Source organism: Mustela nigripes, chromosome 1 (assembly GCF_022355385.1).
Source record: "Mustela nigripes isolate SB6536 chromosome 1, MUSNIG.SB6536, whole genome shotgun sequence".
NCBI classification, from domain to species: Eukaryota; Metazoa; Chordata; class Mammalia; order Carnivora; family Mustelidae; genus Mustela; species Mustela nigripes.
In genome coordinates, this window is record NC_081557.1 from 153,023,470 (window position 1) to 153,044,453 (window position 20,984).

General features: G+C 38.7%; 1 protein-coding gene across 11 annotated transcripts in view; it reads right to left on the reverse strand.

Moving 5' to 3' along the window:
- Positions 1-20,984, reverse strand: part of FAM13A (family with sequence similarity 13 member A) — a 362,150-nt gene that overhangs the window by 133,003 nt on the left and 208,163 nt on the right. For all 11 annotated transcript variants that reach the window (XM_059375944.1, XM_059375935.1, XM_059375924.1 and 8 more), the window contains one exon: positions 2,847-3,010. In XM_059375944.1, coding sequence (XP_059231927.1) covers positions 2,847-3,010 — 164 coding nt within the window. The remainder of the gene's footprint in view (positions 1-2,846; positions 3,011-20,984) is intronic.

The window sequence follows — 20,984 nt, forward strand, 5'->3', positions numbered from 1 at the left end:
GATGATATAAACTACTAAAATTTGAATTTTTATTTTCATTGCTTTACATATGGCATTCCTGGCATAATTCTCTGCCAAGTAATTTGGGAAGATAACATCTACACTAGTGCTTCTCACCCAGACACTTGGCCTTGATATTTAAACTAGAGAAGAAAACTTTGAAAAGGGCCAATGTTTCTGTGTCCCTTCTTCTTTTCGGAACTTTCACACTGCCCAAGGCCAGTTCCTCCATGGGTGTCACCCTTACCCCTCAGCGGTGAGGGCTGCACACTGCCCTCCCCTCCCTGCTCCAACACAGCTGCCCACCAGGTGCACAGCCTGCTTTCCTGGGTGGGGGGGTTACCCCCGGCTTCCAAATTCCCTCTGAACACCTTGTTCCATGACCTCCCAGCTTATAAACCAGTCTCTTTTCCTCCATGGACTCTGTGTATTACACACACAATCTGCCTACATTCCATTTCACTCATTATTATAATACTCCAATTGGAGTCAAACACACACAAAAACAATCCCAACCCCTTCTGGTCCAAGTCCACTCCTGGAAGCAACAGCCTGTTCTCTGCCCTCCCTCAAAGCACACACTTGTCCATCCGGCCTCTCTCAGAGGCTGGCAGGTGGTAGTGGATCGGGGGTGTGGTCTTTTCACTCATCTCCCCCCAGCACCCCAACCTCTCCTTCTGCACTGGTGCCACACCAGCTTTCATAAATCCAAGTCTGCTTAGATCTTTTGCTGCCTTATATTCCTGCAATCACATTCTGTCATTTTCAAGAGAAAAATCCAAAGTCTTGCGTACGGGGGATAGTTTTTCACGGTCTTATCTATTTAGCTCAGTATCTTAGCCCACCTCTAGCCTTGCCTACCTCCTAAATTCCAGGTGTCCAGAATCTGCAGCTGCACCTGAGGTTCTCCTCTTGGCCATCCTCCCCACCTTGCATGCCCCAGCACATGCCTTTTTTCTTCCAGGAGCATCCTTATCCTCAAGTCCCCTGCCCAGTAGATTTCTACTTTTCCTACTACTGCCAGTTCACAAGTCGTCCTCTTTCTGAAACCTCTCTGACCCTCTTCTCCCAATGTGGTCTGTGCTCTTCCTCTCGCCTCACACGGCACCCTATGTCCCGTATTAGAAGCTCTTTAAAAACACCAGAATCTTATGACTTTATCACCAGCCCATTTCCCACTGCTTGGACAGTGATGGGCACCTAGTGTATGCGTGCTTACTAATCATACCAATTTTTATTCACTTTTCCTCTGTCTTCCCAAGTGCAGGACTTAAGTCTCTCATTGTCTGAACTGCCAGCACCTGGCAAGGAAACGCCACATAAATAGACCTCGGTAAAGATTAATGACTATTGAAGGAACCAATACTATAACTTCCTCCAAACTCTCCCTGTCCAAATTACCATGGTTCCTATCACCTATCCCACCTAGCTGAAACTTTTACTGGCTTCCCATTACCTGGAGGATGAAGGCCAGAGGTTTCCTTGCTCACTGACTTTTTTTTTTTTTTTAAGATTTTATTTATTTATTTGAGAGAGAGAGCTTGAGCACATGAGCACAGGACTGGGAGGAGGAGAAGCAGACTCCCCGCTGAGCAGGGAGCCTGATACAGAGCTCCATCTGATCCTGGGACTCTGGGATCATGACCTGAGCTGAAGGTGACACTTAACCAAGTGGGCAACCCAAGCGTCCCCCTTGATTGGTTCTTTTGCATAGAAATGCACATTTCCTTGACCCTCACACACTTTCTCCTCCTATTTCACATATCAACTTTGGCTTTCCCTGCCTACTCAAACTGTCTCTGCCTGAGTCTGTGACATTCACCTGATTAGTTTCTTAATATGCCCACTTATTAGAGCTGAAATGATCTTCACAGGCTTTTTTGTTTTTCCTAAGTGTTTTCCAACACCCCCCCCCCCGGACCCCCAAATACAGGGCCCTGGTTGGCTTTGTTCAATGCTGCATCCCTTGTTCTAGAGCAGTTCCTGGAACCAGAGGTTAGGTGTTGAGCAATTGTTCAGTGAAGGAAAGATTAAATGCGAAAATATTTCAGGTTGGCATTCAAGGTCGTCTCTGACTTGGCCCCACTCTATTTTCCCAGCCTTATCTCCAACCAATTTCCCATATGACACCCGTTTGTTATTTCCCAAATACTTCTCTCGTGCTTCCTGTTGGGGCCTTCTTTTTCTTCCTATTTAAATTCTCTTCATCTTTTATACAAATTCCCTCTTTCATAATGCAATCTAAAGTGGTAAGCTCTTTAGCTGTATTATTTGTTTAATGTTGTAAATACTTTTCAATTTTCTCTGTCTTGTAATGGATTTTTTTGGAATGGAAATAAGTTTTTGGATTTTTTTGGAATGGAAATATGTTTTAAGTTATAACAAAAGATTAAAAATTCTTAGAAGGAAAAATTATCTATGCTAGGAGTAAATAAGATTCAGATCCAATTTCACCTCTTTTAAGAAAACTGCATACCTTCTTCAAGTATACAAAGAGGTTTGTTTTCGTATAATTTGCAACATAATAGCTAAAAGGCTATATGCAAAATTTATTAGTGACTGTTGGTCCTAGTAACAACTCAGATGTCCATTTTAATTGCAAATAATATTGACCACTGAACATATTATGAAAAAGCAACCCAAAAGTAACTCATCCAGTTTTTAACCCTGAGCCCACTACTATAATCCAATTGACTAAATAATTTGTTTTAAAATACAAACAAAAAATATATATAATAAACCACAAACATTTCTAGTGATAAGAACTATTAGGCAAAAACATGTGAGCCTAAACATCAGAGCAGACAATACGACATATAACATGTAAATAAAAGAAACACGCCAACCTGGATACCAGCTTTGCAACATTAGCATCCTCTGCTGAATTCATGTCATCCCAGCAGGGTTTTCTATGACTTAGCCGCAGGCTGACCTGAGGGACGCCATCACAGAGCTCTGGTTGTGGAACTCTGTGAGCCTGAAGAGCTCCCTCACTCCTGGATTTGGGGATCTAGAAAATAAAATTTAAAAGAGAGAAAGATTTAAAAAATCTTTCAAATTAAGTTACTGAAGATAATTTACTCTAATTAGTAACCTAATGTATTTTTTTTTAAAGATTTTATTTATTTATTTGACAGAAAGAGATCACAAGTAGACAGACAGGCAGGCAGAGAGAGAGAGAGAGAGAGAGGGAAGCAGGCTCCCTGCTGAGCAGAGAGCCCGATGCGGGACTCGATCCCTGGACCCTGAGATCATGACCTGAGCCGAAGGCAGCAGCTTAACCCACTGAGCCATGCAGGTGCCCCAGTAACCTAATGTATTAATAATATTCCAGAAAAATATCAACCTAGGTATAGAATTTAAAATACTTAGAAGAACTGTCATATGGCAAAAGGCACAGGGAAGAGGAGTAACCAATACTTTCCTGGGGAATGTTCAAACCATACATAGCCCATGTCCCCATGTCCCTCTCCTGGATTCTGATACAAATCTTCCCCAGGATCACCCGCCCTCCCCTCCCCATTCTGTGTAATGAGAGATTATGGGAGTATATCTAACTAGCATCCTAGAGTGAAGGTAAGAAAAAATAGAAAAAGGCAGGGGAAAAAGGGGCTGAGAAACACTGAAATGAAGGATGCCATAGTCAGAAAGGCATCCAGAAATATTTACTACCAACAAGTAAAATATATACCAGTTTGCTAATAGTTCCTGTTGTAATCTTCTTTTATAGGGCAAAGTATGGTATAATACATTTTTAACTAAGGAAATAAGTAGGCAAAACCCCACCTTTTTAGTTCTCTCATATCTCTGAAAACATGGGTTGCACAGTATCAAACAAACACTGGTATATTGACTTCTCTTATCAGAAGTTTTGGGCTCCTTCCAACCTCTTTAAGCTCATGCTTAAATATCCTCATGCTTTTATATTAGATCAGAAGGAGTATGAATACAACCTATGTCCTTCTCCTAAAATTGTGTAAAAATCATGTGAGTGTTTCAGGAAAGATTCAAATCCTTGGATCAGCTGTATTTGTTATACTGGAAGCTTTTTCTCATGTCAAAGCTTGCTTGCTTGCTTGCTTGCTTGCTTGCTTTCTATTTATTTATTTCAAAGCTTTCTTATGTTTGTCCTTCAACTGGATGGAATGTCACCCATTCATCACTGGCTACTCACCAACTGCCCAAGACCAAACCAAATCTTAACCTCCTTTGAGGTTGAGATAAGAATCCACTGTCCACAGAGCTTTTCTAATTAACCTCAGGTCTTAATGACCTTTCTGAACTTTGAATTCCTGTAATACACCACCACAAAATCTATGCTTTATTTCATGTCACCTGATACCTTCATTTTAGTTGTTTTATGTTTCTAGGTTATATGGCCTCAACCAGAGGCCTGGAGACAGAGATTATAGTGTCATGTTCTTTCTCTTTCTCTCCTCTCCCTGTCTTTCTCTACTTCTTAAGGATATCATTATTATTATTTTTTTGCACTTGAATTTTTACTTATTTACTGATTTCTTTGTTGTTGTTGTTGTTTTTTAAAATTATTTATTTTTTTAAATTTCTTTCCAGTGTTCCAGAATTCATTGTTTATGCACCGCATCCAGTGCTCCCTGCAATACATGCCCACCACCAGGTTGGGTGAGCCTGGATATCATTATTGTTAATGTTTGAGCCATCAAGTCTAGCAAAGTTCTGAACCATTAATATTTATTGTCAGACAACACAGTTTTCCACTACAAAATATACCCAAGATAGCGACTGACCAAGAAACTTGGATAACAGGCAATTAAAAAAAATAATATAGGGACAATTATAAGCATAAATATTCAATAAACTCATATCTTTATGAGGATTACATAAAAATAACTTTGAAAATAATTTAGCAAATAGTTACATTTAGTACAGAGCAAAGTGAACACTCAGTAAAAACTAGCTTTTATTAACGTTGTTATGTGAAATTTGCCTGAATCTGATGATTACTAATGAACTATTCCATTGCATTTCTCTGTAGAACTTTTATATGTTCATGAAAATCAAGGATAGCAAGGCAAAATTTTTTTTAAAAATATGAACTACAGAGTTCATTGAGATATTTGCCAAGATTATTTATGAAAGAAATATTAGGCACCTGGGTGGCTCAGTTAGTTGAGCATCCAACTCTTGATTTTGGCTGAGGTCATGATCTCAGGGTCTGGGATTAAGCCCTGCACTGGGCTCCATGCTCAGCAGGGAGTCTGCTGGAAGTCTCTCTCTCCATCTGCCCCTCCCCCGACTTGTGTTCACTCTTTCTCTCTGTCTCTTGAATAAATCTTTTTTAAAAAAGAAATATTTAGATAAACAGCAAGAGAACATCTGAAAGGTACAAATATATGCTGTTATGTATTTCATAAGGGGAATCTTTTTGCATGTGATTATTTTTCATAAGAATAGACAGGAAAAATAAACACACCGAAAAAGCAGAGAGATTTCAAACTAATTAGCTAAAAAAAAATCTCATACCCAGACTTAATTCTCTCTTAATATTAAAACAAATACAAGAGCAGTTGTTTGGCAACATTTCATGGTGTTAAAATAAGGACACAGCATCTTAGGTTCAGTGATAATTTGGGAATTCTAAATTCAATTCAGTAGTTTATGCAAAGGATAAATATATGTATATTTTTTCAGATTTTAATTATTTATTTGACAGAGAGAGAGAGAGAAAGCCAGAGAGGGAACACAAGCAGGGGGAGTGGGTGAGGGAGAAGCAGGCCTCCTGCCAAGCAGGGAGCCTGATGCAGAACTCAATTCCAGGAGCCTGGGATCATGACCTGAGTCGAAGGCAGACGCTGAACTGACTGAGCCTCCCATTGACTGTGTCCCATTGAGCCCCCCACTGACTGTGTCTCCCCACAAAGGAGAAATATTCTAAGGTAAAAGGTAATATGCAGCTGATTCCATTTCTGTCAGCTTATATTAAAGGAGACTACATAATGCAAATCACTTAAAATTCAGATACCAGAAACTACAACAGCTACGTACACAGAAAGTATATTTTTGTGATGATTTAATCTCTATAGAAATAAACAGGACTGGGACGCCTGGGTGGCTCAGTTGGTTAAGCAGCTGCCTTCGGCTCAGGTCATGATCCCAGCGTCCTGGGATCGAGTCCCACATCGGGCTCCTTGCTCCGCAGGGAGCCTGCTTCTCCCTCTGACTCTTCCTTCCACTCTGTCTGCCTGTGCTCGCTCTCACTCACTCTCTCTCTGACAAATAAATAAATAAAATCTTAAAAAAAAAAAAAGAAATAAACAGGACTGTCATTAACCATAAACTTCAAAATATAAACTAATGATTAATAATATATACCAAAGAAGTACAAAGGACTAAACTTGTGCACAGAACATGAAAATACCACATGAAGTTTATGAGAGAACAAAATTGTTAGAAAAGAGTAGTGTAGTAACTGTAGACTACTAGCACTATAGAGTGTGTGTATGTGTATATATATTTTTTTCTTTTTTTTTTTTAAAGGAATGCATGTTTTTAAAGGGGATTAATGATATAGTCTTGAAGATGTACCTTGAAGGCTATACATTTTCATTACATAAATTACTGTAGGAAAACTAGATGAAATTTTAAAACCTGCTACCTTATTGATGTTATCAATTTTAGTACAAATGTATGAACTTTGAGAAAAGGAAGGAGGTCACTTTCTTTGCCTTAGCTGGAATTGAGCTTTTTAGAAACACATGATTTGAGCCTTGGCCTTATTGGGTTGGTAGAAGAGATAGTTTTATTTTTATGCTCTGAGTATCCATCTCAGATTGTGTCAAATTCAGCGGCTGACTCTGAGATGGTACTCAGTACTCCTTTCATCATAACTCTCAGAGGAGGAGTAGGACCTCAGTCATCCAAGGCCAAGGATACAAGGAGACATGCTATTACAGTTGTAGTTTAAAGCAGTGGTCCTTACCAGGAGCCAGTTTCTGGAGACACTTCTGGTTTGTCATGCTGGGGGTGAGGGTGTATGCTACTGGAATCTAATAGGTAGAGGCCAGGATTGTGACTAACCCTCTTTAAATGCTCAGGACAGCCTGCCATGAAAAAGAGTTATCTGGCCCAAAATGTTAGCAAAGCTGGACCTGAGAAACCCTGCTTCAGAAACCTGACTGATGTAACTCCTCTCTTTATACACTTTTCTTCTGGTTCCACCTTCCCATTTTTGCCATTGGCATGCTAAGAGGCCCAGATCAGCTATAGGTTTAGTGGAAATGGGCCAAGGGGTCACCTAGACCTGCACTTTCTAATTAAGGGCTGTTCCTGATTCCATGAGGTTCAGCCAAACTCTGTGGGGCTTTTAGTCCTATTTAGTCCAAATAGGACTAAAAGTCTTACTCTGATAAATGAAGCTGATGTGCTTGGAGAGACCCACCTGCAGCCTCCCTCATGACATGCAGCTACAGTAGGCAAATGGCCAACAATCTGAGATGTTGACTGAGGTGGCCAGCTTTCTCTTTCCACTGGAGATATGCATTTTTCACACCACACTTTGCTGCTCTATTTTAGTGATTTCTTCATGATAGCTTTGTTCTTTTTCCTTTTTAAAAAGATTTTATTTATTTATTTGACAGAGAGAGACACAGTGAGAGAGGGAAGACAAGCGGAGGGGTGCGGGGGGCAGAGGGAGAGGCAGGCTTCCTGCTGAGCAGGGAGTGATCCCAAGACCCTGGAATCATGACCTGAGCTGAAGGCAGGTGCTTAATGACTGAGCCACTCAGGCACCCTAATAACTTTTGTTCTTGAAGGTGAAAACTATAACCCGCCAGCCCCTTCCCCACCACTGCCACCCACCTATGGAAGATATTTTGCTCAGAAGAATCTGCCACTGACTGAGTTAAGGATCTAGGCACATGCTGTGTGATCTGTGCGTATCACTGAAATTCTAAGAATTCCAGGGATTGTAAAAAGAGCACATTCCATGCATGTATTTGCAGGCACGGAACAGACTAACACAAGGAATTTGAGCTGCTCTGGAGTTTGAGATGCCATGGGAATAGAAACCCAAGAGTAACTTTTGACAATGTAAAATTAGGAAATATTCTCTTAGGTGTTGCTGCTGTTACTGTTATAAAGATTTAGTGAACATTTCTCTGAGTTAGGCATGGTTCTAAGACTTGATTTACGTCAGTTAATCCATTTAATTGTCACAGCAACACAAAGAGGCAGAGACTATTATTATTACCATCTAACTAATGAGGAAATGGAAGCGTCAAGAATGTGAGTTATTTGTCCCATTGAGTGAGTGGCAGTGCTATAAACCCAGAGGGTCAGACCTCAGTACTTGGGCTTACCACTACTTTCTGTATTTGGTTACATGTGAAACATTAGAATTGTAAGAAGAAAAGAAACTTTGGGATGAAAGTCACATTGCATCCTGTATTGCAAACCATTTTCTTCTCCTCTTCCTCCTCCCCCTCCTCCCCCTGCCTCTCCTCCCCCTCCTCCCCCTGCCCCCCTTCCTCCCTCCCCCTCCTCCTCCTCCTTGGCATTAGTAGTTAAAACTCTTTTTAAATTGAACCCTCTGGCATTTACTGAACCATTCTAGCAGGATAATCATGGGGAAAAAATCAGATAGGAGGATAAAACTATATGAAAAATGTATTCATCATTTTTATGATAGGCCAAAAAATGTAAGCATTTTAGTCAAGTTACTATCATAGGTAATTATGGCACATCTATATGATGAAGGATCATTTAATCATTAAAATGTCTCTAAAGTTTGTAATGAGACTGCAATAATTGTGCTATAATATATAGTGTGAGCCTATTTAGCAAATAAAAACGCAGAGTTACATGCCTCCAATAAAACTTAGGTCATCTCCATACTTAAAAAATTTCAAAGGCCAAAAAACAAATTCTGCCACAGTCAACACTACAGATGTTTTAATAGGGTCTCATCTTTAAAAATTGAATGAGAAATCCAGCCACGGATTTCTCAGCCTGTGAATCAAGGCTCTGATTTACCCTAATACGTGACTAACAACATTAAAAAATAATGTGCCTCAACTTAATATTTGTCCATATGAATCTCTCAGTGTGAGGGCACAATAGTAAGTCCTAAGTATGGGCCCTGTCTGCCCCAGGCAAGTGCAGGGTAGGAGTTGTCTGCTCTGCAGGACTGAAAAAGAGGGATAGCAGGTGAACCAGAAGGAGGAGGAGCTCAACTGACTGGCCAAGGACCTGTCCCTTGTCAAGCATAAAAACCTATTTTTTGATCTTAAGAGTCATCCTAAGTACTGGCCAATTGTTGAACTTGCATTTCAAAATGACAAAAACTAAGTCTGTTCTTTTCATCATCAGGTACTTTGCTTTGAGAGGTGTTTGGAACCAGGCAGAAAATCACAATCAAGGCTCAAATGATGAAGGAAACTGTGATAGAAGGAACCCGGAAAGTTCATTTTTAACATTTAGACTTCCTAAAGAAAGGTTATTCGACTTCCTCATTTCCTTGATCACTTTCCTCCTCCACTTGTCATTTGTTTGGAGAGAGCAAAGCCTCTTGCCTTCCTTCATGGTCACTGAACTCACAAGCTTCTTAACAAGAAATGGTGACATAACAGAGTATGAGAAAAGAGATGTTCAGCTCTGACTTTTTTTTTTTTTTTTACACCTTTTTTGTTTAAAGAAACATGAAAAAAATCCTCTGAGAAAAGCCTTTGTTTTTAATAAAAAAGTCCAAGTTGGTTTTTTAATGGTGAGGTTTATTTACTAAATGGTTGCAATTCTCCTGATAATTTGATTAATTTATTATGTGTCGGCTACAGTGCTAACTGATGTTCCAGGGTGTTTTCTGAGAAAGTTATTAATATGCTTTAGGGAATTTTCAGGGGTTAGTTTCTTGTACATAACCTTTCCCTCCTTTTTTTTTTTTTTGTGAAAAAATGGGTCAGCGTTAAAGTTATAACTAATTAAAATATCTTGATCTAAGCTCTAGAGTGAGTCTGTACTGTAGAATAAAATCAGTTTAACTTTGTGAGCAAAACTAAGAAACTGTACAATTTTTTAAAAAGTGTGCTGTGAAATAGATGAGATCAATTATAGGTCTGCAGTACAGCCCAAGCAAGAGCCCTTAGCACCTGGTTTTCCCCAACTGCTCCCTCCTTCCCTCCTCTGCAGAAGTGCGTGCCATCACAGCAGAGACTTCTGTCTGCTTTGTTAATTGCTGGAGCCCTAACTCTTAGAACAGTGCTTGGCAAATAGCTGGCAACCACTAAATATCTGTGCAATCAATGAACAAATGAATGCTCAAACTCAATGATTTCATCTACCTTCCTCCCGGAAACATGGAAATGTTGACAGATTATCAGGTGATACCATAAAGCCCATTAATTCCCCTCTGTAAGCAATACGCTTATTTTAGCAGTTTCGTTTATGCTCACTTTTAAAACTTGTAAGTTAATTTTAAAAATAGCATTGGTATGGAAATGGGAAGAACAGGCAGGAAGCTTTTACTTGGACTACACGGCCCCATAGTAGAGCCATGTGTCCTGGGACATGGGCTCAAGGCAGCCTCACCTTAGAGAAGACACTCCCAGAGACACAGGGCAGTAAGCTGAGGTCTCCTCATATCCACACAGGCCAACAACTGTTTTACAAAGTTACTCATTCACATCTTTGACTTCAGGTCTTTTATCAGGAAAAAATTCAGGCAGAAAGTAACTGCACAGAAGACTTTCATAAATTTTCCTTCTATTAGCAATATAAAAACTTGCTTAAAATTTTTTGTCATTTATTCTTAATAATCAAAACCAATGATCAATCAATGAGAACATTTATAATCTCATCCTAAATGCAACCTTTTGGCTTCATGTTCTTGCTAACTTAGAGGACAGGATCACGCAGGGTGATGGGACCTTAAAACAGGATATTCTGGAAGCTTATTCCAAAGGGAGATTACGGACACTAGAAGGAATGCCATGCAGGAGTGGTTCTTACACCCAGAAGTGCACATCGGAATGTCTTCTGTAGATTTTAAAAAGTACACCTACCTAAATTCATCCTACCACCCCACTTCTGGTCTCAAGGAATATCCCTGAGATGGATGCTGGGCAGGTGTATTAAAAACCACCACAACAAAACACCTTAAAACAATATGTGCTGCTGATGTGAAGTTTTTAAACTTGCCAAGAAGTAAATAGGGTTTTGAAAATAAACGTTAAGGCAAAAAAAAAAAAAAAAAAAAAATGAACTTAAATGAACATTAACTGAATTGTTTGATTATAGCTGGTCATATTAAGTTTCATGTTTATATATGAAAAATTAGATGGAAAATTAAGAAATTAGATGTTTATTTTAGTACCACTCAGTTCTTGGGATGCCTGGGTAGCTTAGTCAGTTAAGCGTCTGCCTTCGGCTCAGGTTATGATCCCAGGGTTCTGGGATTGAGCCCCACATTGGGCTCCCTGCTCAGTGGGGAGCCTGCTTCTCCCTCTCCCTCTGCCCCTTCCCCCAGCTTATGCTGTCTTGCTCTCTGACAAATAAATAAATAAAATCTTAGAAAAAAAGAACTACTCAGTTTTTGAGCTGAAGAGAGGTCTACTCCAATTCCTTTATTACAAAAATGAAGTCCAGGGGCTCAGAGAACTAAAATGAGCTGCCCAAAATTGTACAGATAGTGGGAAAGTCGGCTCTTAAAACCTTTCTCTTGGCTGAAGTGACAGTGAAAAGTAAAGTAATAATGTATAAAATCCAGGGCAAACAGAATGATTAGTGGTAGTTTAAGGAGGCCACATGTCTGCTGTGGCCTAGAAGGTAAGCAGATGGCAACTCCTCAGGCCAGGAGCACACTGCAACGGGGTGTGGAGTTGGAAGCTACCTCATAAAGTCTTGTTGCCATCCCCAGCCTGATGTGAAGGTTTTGTTTATTTCAGAAAAATACATTTCTATCTTGTTTAAGTCAATGTTGTTTGGGGTTAATTCATATGCAAGGAAACCTAATCCAAACTGATGCAACATTTTGCTCAAATACTACTTTATCAGTAAAGCCTTCTTTGACATTATATAACAAAGAGCAGAATTCTCCCTTACGCTCAATTCCCCATTTCCTTGATTTTGCTTTCTTTATCTCCACTCCACATCATGCCATCTGACATACTGTGTATTTATTTAAGTTTATTTGCTGTCTTTTCCCCCTAACCAGACATAAGTTCTATGAGGGCAGGAACCCTCATGGTTTTGTGTTACAGACATGGTGGGATAGAGGGAGGGCAAGGGGAGGGCCAAGGAAAGGCAGAGGCCACCTTAAAGGAAAACCCAACTGCTTAACTCTTATTGGGTCAAAATTTAGCCCCCTGGTGACACATTGCTGCCTGGGAAGTTAGGGAAAGTAGTTTTATATCACTGTACCCCGCCAAGCAAGGGAGGGAGAATAGCTCTTAGGAGGCCACTAGCAGTCTTCACCACAGACCTAAAAAAAAAAATAAAGTATCTGAAAAGGATGTCTGGGAGGAGCATTCCAGATAGAGAAAAGAGCAGAGCAAAGTCCCGGGATGAAACATGATTCTCAAGTCTGAAGAACAGCAAGGAGGTCGCTGTGGCTGGAGGTGAACGAGTATGAACATTGGCAAGAGATGAAGTCCGTGACGTGACAGAGGGCCCAGACCATGTATACTTGTAGGCATTTTAAACATTTTTGTTTTTACCCAGAGCAAATAGAAAAATTTTTGGAAGATGCTGAACATAAAAGTGAACACATCTGACTTTCATTTTAAAAGGGTCTTTACTGCTACATGGAGAAAAGACTGTAGAAGGGGCAGAGTGATGCAAGCAGACCAACTAGGAAGTCATGGAGATGCTTGTGGCTTTAATCCAGGAAGTGGGGAGAAGACTTTAGATTCTGGATATATCCTGAATGTGGAGGCAACAGGATTAGCTGATGCACTGGACATGGGGCAGGCAGGAGTCAAGGATGATGCCAAAGTTTTCGGTCTGAACACTGAAAGGAAGAAACTGTCATCATGGAGTTAGAAAAGGTAGCAGGAGGTACAGATTTTGTGGGTAAATAAGGAATATATAGCTTTAAACATGCTTAAAACTTTAAACTAATAACTTTGCGCATGCATAGTTTGAGATGCACATAACATAGAGAGGTGGAAATGTCATTTAGGGAGTTGAATATAGTGGCTGGAGATGAGAAGCTTCAACTAAAAATACAAGTTTGGGAGTCATCTATCAGTAGTAATTGGTATTTAAAAGCTAAGTAATTAGAAGAGGTCAACTAAGGAGTGTATCTAAATAGAGACGGGAAGAGATCGACTACAAACTGATATCCCAATTATGCCAAGGACAGAGAGAGAAGACTCAGAGAAACTGAGGAGTGGACAGTGAGGTAGAAGGAAAAACTAATAGAATGTCCTAAAAGGCAAGGGCAAAGACTTTTAGCAAGGAAGGGACAAATACAGTTGCCATGTAATCCAGCAATTCTAAAACATTCATCTACATAAAGATTTATACACGAAAGTTCAAAATAGCATTGTTTGTTATAGATAAAAAGTGGAAACAATTCATACATCCATCAACTGATGTATGGATAAGCAAAATGTGTCTGTCTGTAAAATGGAATACTATTCAGTTATAAAAAGGAATGAAGTACTGATGCATGCTATAACATAGATGAATCTCAAAAATATTACACTAGGTAAAAGAAAGCAGACATAAAAGGATACATTACTCCATTTACATGAAATGTTGAGAATGCACAAATTTACAGAGATAGAATAGCTCAGTGGCTGCCAGGAATGAGCAATGGGAGGTACTGCAGATGAGTGCAGGGTTTGTTCTTGGGAGTGATGAAATGTTCTGGAATTAAATGGTGTAGACAGTTGCACAACTCTGAAAATATAGTAAAAATTACTAAACTCTAATTTTAAAGGTTAATTTTATGGTATATAAATTATATCTTAGTAACACTGTTATTTAAAAAAGGAAGGCATGATCAAGTGCTTCAAATGCTCCTGTCAGGGTGAAGAGGATAGAAATTGAGAACTGATCCCTGAATCTGGCCATGTGGTGTCACTTGACAAGAGCTGCTTCATTCCACAGTGGGATTGATTAGAGGTCTAGGAAAAAATAGAGAAGAGGAAGTGAAAATAGCAAGCTTATATAGTTTCTTTCAAGGAGTTTTGTTGGAAGGAAATGGGTGATTGCTAAAGGCAGCTGTGGAGAGTCAAGGGAGAGGTTTGTTTTTTGTTTTTTGTTTTTTTGTTTTTTTGAAATAAGAGAACAAATATTACAGCATATTTCTATGCTAATGGCAATGATTCAGTAGACAGATGAAAAACTGATGACCCAGCAGAGGGAGGAGAGGAATCAGGGAGCAGAGTGCTGGGAAGGGTGTGAAGGTATGGGCTCTGGTTCACAGTGGAGGGCTGATCTTGGACAGGAGAAAGCTTGGCACACTATTGTAACTAGAAGAAAGGAGAACATGGCATGGGGACAGGTACAGAGTAGATGTGAAGGTGGGAACAGGTGGATATTCTCTCTTCATTTTCTTTGTGAAATAGAAAGTAAGGTCATTATCTGAGAGTGAAGGGTGAAAAGAGGAATGCTAGAGGTTAAAGACCAAGAAGGAAGTAGAAAACAGTTGTCTAAAAGAGAGGAAGAGTGGAAGACTGGAGAGTGTGGCAGTACTGCCAGCAATGAGGGCTGACCTGAAGTTGGTACTCATGTACTTAAAGTGAGACCTCAAACCTAAAGCTAGTAGAGGGAAGAAAATGACAAAGATGAGGGTGGAAATAAATGAAACAGACTAAAAAATAATAGAAAAGAAGGGGGTGAGATTATGGACATTGGGGAGGGTATGTGCTTTGGTGAGTGCTGTGAAGTGTGTGAACCTGGTGATTCACAGACTTGTACCCCTGGGGATAAAAATATATGTTTATAAAAAAAAAAAAACCCAAAGGAAGAAAAAAAATAATAATAGAAAAGATCAATGAACTATGAGCTAGTTTTTTAAAAGATAAACAAAATAGACAACTTTTTAGTTATTTTTTAAGATTTTATTTATTTGACAGAGAAAGAAAGAGAGAGAGAGAGCAAGAGAGGGAATACAAGCAGGGGGAGTGGGAGAAGGAGAAGCAGGCTTCCGGCTGGGCAGGGAGCATGATGTGGGAGTTGATCCCAAGATCCCAAAATCATGACCTTAGCTGAAGGCAAACGCTTAATGACTGAGTTACCCAGGTGCCCCAACAACTTTTTATTTCCCCTATAAACATATAGGATAAATAAATCATAGTTATGTGCATCGATAAGCTTTGTAAACCAACAATAAGGATAAAATATAAATTAGAATATTTGAAAAAAAATAGGATTACTATACATATGAATTCTGCCTGCATGATTTGAATAATAAAGATGGTTAATAAATAGTAAAACACACACACACACACCCCAGACAATTTTTAGCTAAACTCACAAAGGAAAAAAAGAGGACTCAAGATTAGAAATGAGAAGACATACAACTGAAATACAAATGATCATAAGAGTCTACAAAGAACAATTACCTGCTAAACAAACTGGACAACCCAGAAGGAACATAGGTTCCTAAAAACATACAACTTACTAAGAATCGTTAATAAATGGAAAATCAGAATAGACTGATGCTAATAAGGAGTAAAGATTAAATAAGTAATGAAAATCCTCCCAATAAACAAAAGTCCAGGAGCAGATGGGTTCACTGGTAAATTCTACCAAAAATTCTTAAGAAAATATTAGCAACCTGAATTCAATATAAATTAAAAAGATTATACATACTGATCAGGTGAGATTCCAGGAATGCTTCATGGCTCAACAACACCAAATCAACATGATACATTATATTAACAAAATGAAAGATAAAAAAATCATGTGATCATCTTAATAGAAAGAGAAAAAGTATTTGAGAAAATTCAACATAGATTGAAAACTCTCAAAAAGCATTCCTGAACATAATAAAAGCTATACATAAGTCCACAACTTAACATCATACTCAATAGTAAAAAGTTAAAAGATTTTCCTGTAAGATCAATAACAAAAAAAGGATGTCCACTCTTGCCACTTTTATTCAATGTAGTGTTGGAAGTCTTACCTAGAACACTTAAGCAAGAAAAAGAAATAAACAGCATCTAAGTCAGAAAGGAAGAAATAAAACAGTCTTTGTAGGGGACATAATCTTATATATAGAGAACCCTAAGACTACACCAAAAAAGTGTTAGAATAAACTAGTTCAGTTAAACTGTAGGATACAAGATCAATATATAAAAATCAATTGCATTTCTATATACTAATAATGAACCATCAGAAAGAGAAACTAATCATATTAATAACTGTATCAAAAAGATTAAAATACCTAGAAATAAACTTAACCAAGGAGTTGAAAGACCTGCACACTGAAAACTAAGATACTGAGGAAAGATAGTGATGATGACACAAATAAGTGGAAAGATAATCCATGTTCATGCATTGGAAGACTCAACATTGCTAAAATGTCCATACTACCCAAAGCGCTACAGATTCAATACAATCCCTAACAAAATTTCAATGACATTCGTCACAGAAATAGAACAAATAATCCTAATATATGTATGGAACTATAATGCCTCTCATATAGCCAAAGCAATTTTGAGAAAGAATAAATCTGGAGGTACCACATATTCTGATTGAAAAATATATTACAAAGCTATAGTAAACAGAACAGTATGGTAATGGCATAAAAACAGACATATAGATAAATGGAACAGAATAGAAAGCCCAGAAATGAACACACACACAGATGGTCAATTTATTCATGACAGAGGAATCAGAAATATACAATGGGGAAAGGACAACCTCTTCAAATAAATGGTGTTGGGAAAACTGGACAGCCACATGCAAAAGAATGAAAATAACCCTCTTAGACCACACACAAAAGTCACCTTAAGGCAGATTAAAGACTTCAATATAATAGCTGATGCCATAAACTAGAAGAAAACAGTGGTAAGCTCTTTGTTACCAGTCTTGACAATGATTTATTGGATTTGACACCAATAGCAAAAGCAGCAAAAGCAAAAATGAACCAGTAGGACTATATCAAACTAAAAAGCTCCTATACAGCAAATTAAAAGAACAAAACAAAAAGCAACATAAGAAATGGGAGAATTGCAAATCATCTTTCTGATAAGGGGTTAATTGCGAAATATATGAAAAGCTCAATAGCAGAAAAAAAAAATCTTATTTAAAAATGGGCAAAGAATCTGAATAGACATTTTCCCAAAGACATACAGATGGCCAAGAGGTACATGCAAAGATCCTCAACATCTCTAATCATCAGGGAAATGCAAATTAAAATCAGAATGAGAAATTACTTTATACCTATCAGAAGGTTAAAATAAAAAACACGAAGAAATAGGTGTTGGAGACAATGTGGAGAAAAGGGAACTTTTGTGCACTGTTGGTGGCTTCTTAAATTGGCATAGCCACTATGAAACACAGTACTTTTTGTTTCCTCCAAAAGTTAAAAACAGAAATACCATATAACCGAAGAATTTCATTTCTGGGTATTTATCTGAAGCAAGCAAAATCACTAACTTAAAAAGATATCTGCACTTCCATATTCACTGCATCATTATTTACAACAGCCAAGACATGGAAACAACTTAAATGTCCATTGAAAGATGAATGGATAATGCAGTACGTATATATGCCAAGGAATATTACTCAGCCACAAAAAAGGGAAGTTCTGCCATTTGAGCCAACATGGATGGTACTTGAGGGCATTATGCTAAGTGAAAGAAGTCAGATAAAGACAAGTAAAATATGATGTCACTTAAATGTAAAATCTAAAAAACATAAACTCCTAGATACAAAGAATAGTTTTGTGGTTGCCAGAGACAAAAATGCCAAACTAATTTTATGAGGCCAGCACTACCTTGATCCCCAAACCAGACAAAGACCCCATCAAAAAAGAGTATTACAAACCACTATCCTTGATGAACACAGATGTGAAAATTCTCACCAAAATACTAGCCAATAGGATCCAGCAGTACATTAAAAGGATTATTCACCATGACTAAGTAAGATTTATTCCTGGGCTGCAAGGTTGGTTGAACATCAACAAATCAATCAATGTGATAAAACACATTAATAAAAGAAAGAACAAGAACCATATGATACTCTCCAATAGATGATGAAAAAGCATTTGACAAAGTACAGTATCCTTCCTTGACCAAAACTGTTCAAAGTATAGGCATAGAGGGTACATACCTCAATATCATCAAAGCCATCTATGAAAAACCCACAGCAAATATCATCCTCAATGGAGAAAAACAGAGCTTTTCCACTAAGGTCAGGAGCACGGTAGGGATATCCATTATCACCACTGCTATTCAACATGGTAGAAGTCCTAGCTTCAGTAATCACACAACAAAGAGAAATTAAAGGCCTCTAAATTGGCAAAGAAGTCAAACTCTCACTCTTTGCAGATGATATGATACTTTTTGTGGAAAACCCAAAAGACTCCACTCCAAATCTGCTAGAACTTGTATAGGAATTCAGTAAAGTGTCAGGATATAAAATCAATGCACAGAAATCAGTTGCATTTCTTTATACCAACAACAGGACAGAAGAAAGAGAAATTAAGGAGTCAATCCCATTGACAATTGCACGCAAAACCATAAGATACCTAGGAATAAACCTAACCAAAGAGGCAAATAATCTATACTCAGAAAACTATAAAGTATTCATGAAAGAAATTGAGGAAGACACAAAGAAATGGGAAAATGTTCCATGCTCCTGGATTGGAAGAAAAAATATTGTGAAAATGTCTATGTTACCGTAAGCAATCTACATATTTAATGCAATTCCTACCAAAATACCATCCTTTTTTTTTTTTCTTCAAAGAAATGGAACAAATATCCTAAAATTTATATGGAACCAGAAAAGACCTCAAATAACCAGAGGAATGTTGACAAAGAAAGCCAAAGTTGGCGGCATCACAATTCCAGACTTCAAGCTCTTTACAAAGCTGTCATCATTAAGACAGTATGGTACTGGCACAAAAACAGACATATAGATCCATGGAACAGAATAGAAGGCCCAGAAATAGACCCTCAACTCTATGGTCAACTAATCATCGCCAAGCAGGAAAGAATGTCCAATGGAAAAATGACAGTCTCTTCAATGAATGGTGTTGGGAAAATTGGACAGCCACATGCAGAAAAATGAAACTGGACCATTTCCTTATACCATACACAAAAATAGACTCAAAATGGATGAATGTCCTCAATGTAAGAAAGAAATCCATCAAAATCCTTGAGAATAACACAGGCAGCAACCTCTTCGATCTAAGCCACAGCAACTTCTTCCTAGAAACATCACCAAAGGCAAGAAAAGCAAGGGCAAAAATGAACTAATGGAACTTCAGCAAGATCAAAAGCTTTTGCACAGCAAAGGAGATAGTCAACAAAACCAAAAGAAAACTGACAGAATGGGAGAAGATATTTGCAAAAAACATATCAGATAAAGGGTTAGTATCCAAAATCTATAAAGAACTTACCAAACTCAACACCCAAAGAACAAATAATCCAATCAAGAAATCGGCCAAGGACATGAACAGACATTTCTGCAAAGAAGACATCCAGATGGCCAACAGACACATGAAAAAGTGCTCCACATCACTTGTCATCAGGGAAATACAAATCAAAACCACAGTGAGATACCACCTCACACCGGTCAGAATGGCTAAAATTAACAAGTCAAGAAATGACAGATGCTGGTGAGGATGCGGTGAAAAGGGAACCCTTGTACAGTGTTGGTGGGAATGCAAGCTGGTGCAACCACTCTGGAAAACAGCATGGAGGTTCCTCAGAAAGTTGAAAATAGAACTATCCTATGACCCAGCAATCGCACTACAGGGTATTTACCCTAAAGACACAAATGTAGTGATCTGAAGGGGCATGTGCACCTGAATGTCTATAGCAGCAATGTCCACAATAACCAAACTGTGGGAAGAACCTAGATGTCCATCAACAGATGAATGGATAAAGAAGATGTGTTATATATATACATATATATATATATGTATATATACACACACATATACACACACACAAACATACAAACAATATGCAAAACCATGTAGCCATCAAAAGAAATGAAATCTTGCCTTTGCAATGACATGGATGGAAGTAGAAGGTATTATGGTGAGCGAAGTAAGTCAATCAGAGAAAGATAATTATCATATGATCTCCCTGAGATGAAGAATTTGAGAGGCAATGTGGGGGTTTTGGTGGGTAAAGAAGGAAAAAATGAAACATGATGGGATCGGGAGGGAGATAAACCATGAGAGACTCTTAATGACACAAAGGAAACTGCGGGTTGCTGGGTGGAGGGGAGTAGAGAGAGGGTGGTGGGGTTATGGACATTGGGGAGGGTATGTGCTAATGGTGAATGTTGTGAAGTATGTAAACCTGGTGATTCACAGATCTGTACCCCTGGGGCAAATACTACATTATAGGTTAATAAAAAATTAAAAGAAAAATTTAAAGTTGATTACTCAGTAACACATAACAACCACAAATATGTTTGTATCTTAAAAGAAAATTTCAGAGGGAGGAGTCAAGATGGCGGAGAAGTAGCAGGCTGAGACTACTTCAGCTAGCCGGAGATCAGCTAGATAGCTTATCTAAAGATTGCAAACACCTGAAAGTCCATCGGCAGATCAAAGAGAAGAACAACAGCAATTCTGGAAACAAAAAAACAACCACTTTCTGAAAGGTAGGACCGGCGGAGAAGTGAATCCAAAGCGACGGGAAGATAGACCCTGGGGGGAGGGGCCGGCTCCCGGCAAGCGGCGGAGCAACCGCGCACAAAATCAGGACTTTTAAAAGTCTGCTCCGCTGAGGAACATCGCTCCAGAGGCTAAACCAGGGCGAAGCCCACGCGGGGTCAGTGTGGCCCCAGGTCCCGCAGGGTCACAGAAGGATTGG